At 44.5% G+C, this 9,063-nt stretch overlaps 1 protein-coding gene across 3 annotated transcripts in view; it reads right to left on the bottom strand.

Annotated features, from left to right (window-relative positions):
• The window catches only part of abca2 (ATP-binding cassette, sub-family A (ABC1), member 2), a 51,563-nt gene that overhangs the window by 34,360 nt on the left and 8,140 nt on the right, over positions 1–9,063 (bottom strand). For 2 of the 3 annotated variants that reach the window (XM_007540369.2, XM_016664971.1), the window contains exons 4-7: positions 8,737–8,917; positions 7,610–7,822; positions 964–1,160; positions 446–619 (exon numbers count right to left, since the gene is read on the bottom strand). In XM_007540369.2, coding sequence (XP_007540431.2) covers positions 446–619; positions 964–1,160; positions 7,610–7,822; positions 8,737–8,917 — 765 coding nt within the window. The remainder of the gene's footprint in view (positions 1–445; positions 620–963; positions 1,161–7,609; positions 7,823–8,736; positions 8,918–9,063) is intronic. The other variant, XM_016664970.1, reaches the window with a different exon arrangement.

A 9,063-nucleotide genomic window follows, 5' to 3' on the forward strand; every position in this document is an offset into this window, starting at 1 on the left:
TAAGGCGGACCCTGTGATGTATTGCAGTAACGGGCCGACCCGATCAATGAGGCATCTATGTATTCATGTCTGTAATCCTGGGGATAGAAGCAATTCTTATAAAAGAAATTTTAAACTAGATGTTGTTAAAACTACACTTACAAATATCAGGAAAAGTCCTAAAGACTTTCCAAAAGTCTTTACATTTCGGAAAGGTTCTCATAATTTGGGTTTCCAAACCCTTTTGTTTGCTTTTGGAAACAGTCAGCTAATGTACTAGAAAAGAGTACATTAGCTGACTAATGTACTCTTATTCCACTAATGACTAATGTGCTTAATTCCACAAGCAGTCAGGTTTCATAGAAAACTGTTGATCAAGACCTCTTTAAAAGATTATGGGACTGTGAGGTTACTTGGAAGGAAAATCTAAAGAAATAAGCGAGGGCTCAAGGCTGTAGATACACACCTCTGCCTTCACTTTGCTTTTTCACCAGCGTCAGTTTGTATCCATCTCCATAAGTGCTCTTCAAGAAAAGTGGTGTTCCACAGCACTTCAGCTTTCCATGTGAGATGATGGCAATGCGATCTCCCAAAAGATCGGCTTCATCCATATGATGGGTGGACAGCAGGATGGTCCGGCCTGCAGCCGGACCATCAGATAATTACTGACAGCAACACATTAAAGGACAAGAGGAACATTGGCAGCAAAGCTTTGAAAACACATGTGGGGCAGTACAGGAAACATTAGCATTAGTCAATGTTGTCAACGGCAAACAGGATCTAAACTACAATACGACCTCCATAAAACTCTGAGCCAGGAGGACTTCACTACACATGAAGAACAGGAAGTCAGACAACACTTAACGAGGCTGATCCCCTTGTGTTTAAGTCAGCAGTTACACACACACACACACACACAGCTAATGTTACAACACTTTAAATATCAACCTGGATGGAAATAAGACTGCTTTAAGATCCACTCACCCTGTTTGTACTTGAGGATCAGGTCCCAGATGGCCCTGCGGGCGTAAGGATCCACCCCCGCAGTGGGCTCGTCCAGAATGACGGCCCTGGAGCCGCCTACGAAGGCGATGGCCACCGACAGCTTCCGCTTCATCCCACCTGACAGGGTCTGGACCAAGCTGTGGCGCTTGTTAGATAGCTCCAGGTCCACAATCATTCTGAACACACACACACACGCACACACACCCAATCAAGTCAAGTTTATCTATGTAGCACATTTCAGGAGCAAAGTGCTTTAGATGATTAAAACAGAACACAACAAACTACAGCAAACTACAAAAAAAGAAACATTACAGTCCAGTAGCAAAATAAAAGTCATAAACAGCTGTAACCCAATCTCAAATGAATCTATGTTTCAAATACAACTCTAAACAGGTGGGGTTTTAGTCTAGATTTAAAGAAACTCAGTGTTTCAGCTGTTTTACAGTTTTCTGGAAGTTTGTTCCAGATTTGTGGTGCATAGAAGCTGAATGCTGCTTCTCCTCATTTAGTTCTGGTTCTGGGGATGTAGAGCAGAACGAGAACCAGAACCAGAGGGGTCTGGAAGGTTGATACAACAGCAGCAGATCTGTAATGTATTGTGGTGCTACGTTGTTCAGTGATTTATAAACTAACAACAGTATTTTATAGTTTATTCTCTGAGCTACTGAGCCAGTGTAGGGACTTAAAACTGGATGATGTGTCAGGTCTCCCAATCACCAAGGTTTCTAGTGGTGGGACGGGACTTTAACTTCTGTTTAGATACAGACCATGTCCGTCCATCCATCCATCCATCCATCCATCCATTTTCTTCCGCTTATCCGGGGTCGGGTTGCGGGGGCAGCAGCTTCAGAAGGGAGGCCCAGACTTCCCTCTCCCCAGCCACTTCTTACAGCTCCTCCGGGGGAACCCCAAGGCGTTCCCAGGCCAGCCGAGAGACATAGTCCTTCCACCACCGTCTCCTGGGTCTTCCCTGGGGCCTCCTCCCGGTGGGACGTACCCGGAACACCTCACCAGGGAGGCGTCCAACAGGCATCCTTACCAGATGCAGGAGCCACCTCAACTGGCTCCTCTCAACGTGAAGGAGCAGCGGCTCTACTCTGAGTCCCGGATGACCGAGATTCTCACCCCATCTCTAAGAGAAAGCCCAGCCACCCTGCGGAGGAAACCCATTTCAGCCGCTTGTGTCCGTGATCTCGTTCGTTCGGTCATGACCCAAAGCTCATGTCCATAGATGAGGGTGGGAACGTAGATCAACCGGTAAATCGAGAGCTTTGCTTTTTGACTCAGCTCTCTCTTTACCACGACGGACCGGTACAGCACCCGTTTCACGGCAGACGCTGCGCTAATCCACCTGTCTATCTCCCGCTTCCTTCTTCCCTCATTCATGAACAAGATCCCCAGATACTTAAACTCCTCCACTTGAGGCAGGACGACCCCCTGACCCGGAGAAGGCACTCTACCCTTTTCCAGCTCAAGACCATGACCTCGGATTTGGAGGCATTATGTCTCCTCCCAGCTGTTTCACACTCTGCCGCGAACCGCTCCAGCAAGAGCTGCAGATCACGATCTGATGAAGCCAACTGGACCACATCATCTGCAAAAAGCAGAGATGCGATCCTAAGGCCACCAAAACGGATCCCCTCAACACCGTGGACAGAATTTTGCAGCCTAGAAATTCTGTCCATGAAAGTAATGAACAGAATCTGTGACAAGGGGCAGCCTTGTCGGAGTCCAACTCTCACCGGAAAAGAGCCCGACTTACTGCCGGCAATGTGGACCAGACTCTGACACCAGTCATACAGGGACCTGACAGCCAGTATCAAAGGGCCTGTTACCCCATACTTCCGGAGAACCCACCACAAGCCCCCCCTAGGGACACGATCAAACGCCTTCTCCTAGTCCACAAAACACATGTAGACTGGTTGGGCGAACTCCCACACACCCTCCAGGACCCTGCTGAGGGTGTAGAGCTGGTCCAGTGTTCCACGACCAGGACGAAAACCACACTGCTCTTCCTGAATCCGAGGTTCGACCATCCAGCGGACCCTCCTCTCCAGGCACCCTGAATAGACCATACCAGGGAGGCTTAAGAGTGTGACGCCCCTGTAATTGGAGCACACCCTCCGGTCCCCCTTTTTGAACAGGGGGACCACCACCCCAGTCTGCCAATCCAGGGGAACTGCCCCCGATGTCCATGCGATATTGCAGAGTCGTGTGAGCCAACACAACCTTACAACATCCAGAGCCTTAAGGAACGGGTGTCCACCAACGGGTTTGAGGGTTGCCACCACGACAGGCACCAACAACCTTGCGGCTGCAGCTCCAATAAGCCACCTCGGCAATGGAGGCACGGAACATGGTCCACTCATACTCAATGTCCTCCACCTCCCCCGGAACGTGTTCGAAGTTCTACTGGAGATGGGAGTTAAAGCTCCGTCTCACAGGGGATTCTGCCAGACGTTCCCAGCAGACCCTCACTACACGTTTGGGCCTGCCAGGTCTGATCGGCTTCCTCCCCAACCACCGGAACCAACTCACCATCGGGTAGTGGTCAGTGGACAGCTCCGCACCTCTCTTCACCCGAGTGTCCAAGACATACAGCCGCATATCCAATGAAACTATGACAAAGTCGATCATCGAACTGTGGCCTAGGGTGTTCTGGTGCCAAGTGCACATAAGAAAACCCTTATGTCTGAAAATGGTGTTCGTTATGGACAATCCGTAACAAGCACAGAAGTCCAACAACAGAACACCACTCAAGTTCAGATCGGGGGGGCCGTTCCTCCCAACCACGCCCCTCCAGGTCTCACTGTCACTGCCCACGTGAGCATTGAAGTCCCCCAGGAGAACAAGGGAGTCCCCAGGAGGGGCACTCTCCAGTACCCCCTCTAAGGACTCCAAGATGGGTGGGTAATCTGAACTGTTGTTCGGCCCGTAAGCACAGACAACAGTCAGAACCACGTCCTAAGAGCCAGCTTCTGCAGCCGAGGATCAGACCGCCAGGGTCCCCTCCCTCGGCTGCCGCCCGTAACACAATGCACCCGACCCCTTTGGCCCCTCTGACAGGTGCTGAGCCCATTGGAAGGGGGACCCACGTCTCCTCTTCGGGATGAGCCCGGTCAGGCTCCATGGGTAAAAGCCCAGCCACCAGGCACTCGCCATCATGCCCCACCTCCAGGCCTTGCTCCAGAGTGGGGCCCCGGTGACCCGCTTCCGGGCGAGGGAACACGAAATCCAAAGTTAGTTTCCATCATAAGGGGAGACAGACCCTGTCTCCCTTCTAAATCAGCTAAAATATCAATCTTATTTATGGAAGGTTTAAAACTAACATATGCCTGGAGGCGGATGCATCCACAGGATAGAGATTATTCATCTTGTTCGCATCCACACAATACCCATACCCGAATAGATAATTTTTTGATCTCCAGTCAGATATTTCTTCAAGTGATATATAGTGAATCCCTTCCAAGTTTACTTAGTGATCAGTCTCCATTGGTGATGTCAGTGTCTATCCCTGACAAGGTAGAAGAAAAGTACAGATGAAGGCTCAACTTTACCCTCTTAAAACAACCTGAATTCTCTACTTTCATTAGGGAACAAATTAATTTCTTAATTTTAACAAATAGATCATCTGCTCAAAATATTTGACCAAATGTGGCCCACCTCCACATTTGGTCAGGCCCCCTGAACAATACCAGAGAGGATTTAGATTTTTTTTCATATACCGTATTTTCCGGACTATAAGCCGCTACTTTTTTCCGAAGCTTTGAACCATGCGGCTTATATGTGGATTTTTCTTCAACCACCAGGGGTCTCTTTAGCAGGAAGTGAATCATTGGAAGTCAAAATTGGAAATCAAAGAAGAAAGCGCCCATTAAAACGGAATTAGGTTTTAATAAGGAATTGAAATTTGAAAATGTTGTTGATCAGTTAAATAGCATTGAGGGGAAAAAGAAGATTTTTCGTTTTTTTAAATACTGGGATCATTATGAGAATTTGAGGTATAGATATTAGGATCCAATAGATGGCAGTAGTGCAACAATAATGGATGCAACCTGCCGATGAAATCTAAAGAAGAAGAAGAAGAAGGAAAAAGAAGAAGGAGAAGAAGAAGAAAGTGCCCATTTTCATTTAGCACATGCTAGTAGCAGACACGAAGGATCAGCACTTTTACTGTTACCGTTCGGAACTTACCGTAATCAGTTCAGTTAAATCTAAACTTGGCAACTTTTTCTTTTTCAACCGTAATAAATGATATTCAATTGACCTGTTATGACTCAGATTTTAGCTGTCCGCCCCCCTCTGCTGCTGCTGCATCGTTGTGGAAAACCTGGAGCGACAGAGAAATCTGAGGCTTATTTTTTGTAAAAAATAAAACAAATGTTAAATAAACTATAAATGTTACAAAAATGTTATGTTTAGTGGTTTAAAAAAAACAAGAAAAAAAAAAAACTTTGGGGTTGCGACTTATAGTCCGGTGTGGCTTATAATCTGGAAAATATGGTATTTATTTCATAAATAGTGTTATTTATTTATTTCCTGGATTTTTTCTGTGAAGAACCCAGAGAGGGTTATTTGATTGTGCTTTCTGGAAAACAATACATTTTTACATTTAGACACTCCTGCAATCGTCATACTTTTTCTGTTACAAACTGACTCCGGCCCCCCACCAGAGAAGGGAAAAGTTATGTGGCCCTCAAAGGAAAAGGTTTGGGGACCCTGTCCTTGAGCAAGATGGAAGGAATGGGTGTTTCCCAGACTCCTTCACTCAAGCTGTTATAACAGTCATCCATATAACAGTCATCCAATCTCACTCCTTAATACAGATTATAACTTAGTTACAAAAATGATAGCAAAAATATTGGAAACGTTTCTACCTTTACTTATCAACCTGCATCAAACAGGGTTTATTTTAAAAAGATTTTCCACTAATAATTTGAGGCATTTATCATAATACATATTATTAACAAAAAAAAGATGCCAAGTGTGGCCGCCTCATTTGATGCCGAAAGGTTGAATGGCAATACCTCTTTTCTGTCCTTAAGAAATTTGGTTTTGATGACAGGTTTGTCAATTTGATACAATCTCTTTATAGATCCCGTCAAGCTAGAGTTGTTACCAATGGGATCACCTCTGAGTCATTTTGGCTGTAAACAGGCAACAGACAGGGAGATCCAGTTAGTCCCGCCATCTTTGTGCTTGCCATCGAGCCATTGGCTGAGGCCATTAGAATAAATCATAATATTAGTGGTTTTGAGATGGGTACTGACATTGCACAAGATTTCACTTTTGGGGACGACATCATTTTATTTGTAACCAATCCAGAACGCTCTTTGTGTCACCTTCAGGAACTACTGAGTAAATACAGCTCATTTTCTGGATACAAAGTTAACGTGGAAAAGAGTGAGGTTTTATTGATGTCTGTATTTGACCACAGTAAAGTTAAAAACATGTCTAATTTCAAATGGTCTCCTGAGGGTTTTAAACATTTAGGGATGTTTGTTGATAGAAATCTTAAAAATCTCTTTAAACTCAACTTAGCTAGCCTCCTTCAGAAGGGGAGTGAGGATTTAGGAAAATGGATGGATTTACTTCTCACATTACTTAGTAGAATTAATGTCAAAGATGAATATCCTCCCTAGGTTTCTATACATGTTTCAGTCACTTTCAATTCATGAGCTGGATTCGACAGGATCTATGAGTAATACTGATACAATCTGTCTCTCACCCTCTCTCTGAATCATAACATTTTTATTTAATCCTTATTGATTACCCCCTTCATCCATTTTAGTCTATCTTGTTTTTTTGTTGTTATATTATTGTAAATGTATTTTACTTTAGGTATGTCTCATTGTTTGAATTTTACTTGATCCTGAATCAGTTTTGTCCAGTCAGTTAACAATTGTGATGTTGTTACTAAAAGATCCAAAACAAAGTATTCTAAAAAAACCAACTGGGGTGATGTTTTCTATCTTCTTGGTTTTAGTCAGAACAGCAGCAGCAGCGTTCTGGATCAGCTGCAGCTGGATGATTGATGTTTTCAGTCAGACCTGTGAAGATGCTGCTGGAGGAATCAATGTGACTAAAGATAAACATGGATGAGTTTCTCTAGATGCTGAGACATTAGTCCTCTAGTCCTGGAGATGTTCTTCAGGTGATAGAAGGCCGACTGCTTATTTACCATCGACTCAGCTGCAGTCAGGTTGCAGTCCTATTCTGATTTGTAGCTTAATTCCACAAGCAGACAGAATTCTGCTGCTTTCACATTTACTCAGTGAGCATAAAGCAGGGAATTCTAAGAGCTCATATTTCAAGGCCTTATGTGTTGATTCCTTCAGAAATATAGAGATAGTTGCTAAAGCTGATCCAAGGAAGGTCTGACTGTGTACAGTACTGCAGAAAATTAAACCCACCAAAATGAACTTGGTGTACTTATATTACACTTATGCCAAGGTTCACTCACTGTTAAATTCAGGCTGTGGTAGAACACAATGAAATACTTTACTATTGTTAGCAGCTGATGTCCAAGAGACATTGACTTTCAACAATAAACAATGTTCATGTCTGCACAGTGGGAGCTGACAGCAACATGGAGCTGCACCAGGCACAGCAGGCTGGTACTCACTTGTCCATCTCCTTGCGGATGTCGTCCTCTGCCATGCCCTTGAGCCTGGAGTAGAACCACAGGTGTTCCTCTACACTGAGCTTATCAAACAGAACGTTGTGCTGCGGACACATGCCGAGGTTCTGACGGATCCGATCCATTTCGGTGCGGATGTCGTGGCCGTATATGGTGGCAGAGCCGGAGGTGGGAGGAAACAAGCCTGTCAGGATGGACCTTTGATGAGGACAGAGACACACATGAAAAGCATGGTTTGTGGGTTCTGCCACTATGAGCCAAATTCAGTCTGGAGTGACTGATCTAATGATTGATGTGTAAATAATTACCTTCGTTCTGTATTTTTTCCGAAAATTATCCAAATGATTTTATTGCAAATAGTCTGATCATTGTAGTTTGAATATAAATAATTTGAACTGAAACGGCCCATGAGGCTGATTTGTTGGAAGAAAGCGATTTAATGATTCTGGTTATTTTGATGAGGGACAAACTGAAATTATTGTGGGATGTAATTTTAAAGCAGCATTTGAAGCAAATTAAGAAATGGATGAGGGGCTGTCCAAGCTGCCTGATGAAACAGTAAAAACACAACATGCCTTTTTCAAATTCAAATTATATTTAAAACAAAAATACTTTACTGATTTATTGATGTTAATGCAACTCATATCAATTCAAATTCTTCAGAGTTATTGTAGACACTGATGGCTGCTGGCAGCAAAGATCTCCTGTAGCAGTCTGCATTGCAGTGAATTTGAAGAAGCCTCTGACTGAAGATAGTCTGCTTACTCAAGACAGTGTCATGAAGAGGATGGTCAGGGTTGTCCATAATTTCCTTGAATTTATGAATAATGCTTCTTTGGACTTTTTAGGTCATTATTATGCACGTGGCCATGTTTTGACACATTTCTGTATAATTTGCTAAATGCTTCGTAAACAACTCCGATCTCTGGCTGCAGAGTGGTCTGCACAGGGTTTGCTATCCAGGCAAGAACACAATGATCTAACTGGTTCTAAGATGTGATCTGATAGTGGCTGCAGTTTTGTGTGCTTCTTCATTCTCACTAAATCACAACATAAATACAATCAATGAGATGCTCCATTAAAGCAAAAACACAGTTTGGCTTCCTCCTTACATGGTGGTGGTTTTTCCAGCTCCATTGTGTCCCAGGAAGGAGACCACCTGGTTTTCATAGAGGTTGAGGCTCAGGTTGTTGAGGGCCAGTTTACTGCCAGTCTTGTACACCTTGGTCAGTTTGTCTATGCAGACCACCAGGCTCAGGTGACTCGGCTCCTCCTCCATGCCCCGCATCTCCTCTGCAGTCACAGATGACACAGGACCACAACAACACTTTAAAAAATAGTATAAACAATGCAACTTTTTTCTAACCTATCTCGCCTCGTCACTGTGATTTTAGCGCAGGGGTCCCCAAACAACGGCCCGCGGGCCGGATCCGGCCCGC

This window comes from Poecilia formosa, unplaced genomic scaffold (assembly GCF_000485575.1).
Source record: "Poecilia formosa unplaced genomic scaffold, Poecilia_formosa-5.1.2 Scaffold535, whole genome shotgun sequence".
Classification (NCBI taxonomy): Eukaryota; Metazoa; Chordata; class Actinopteri; order Cyprinodontiformes; family Poeciliidae; genus Poecilia; species Poecilia formosa.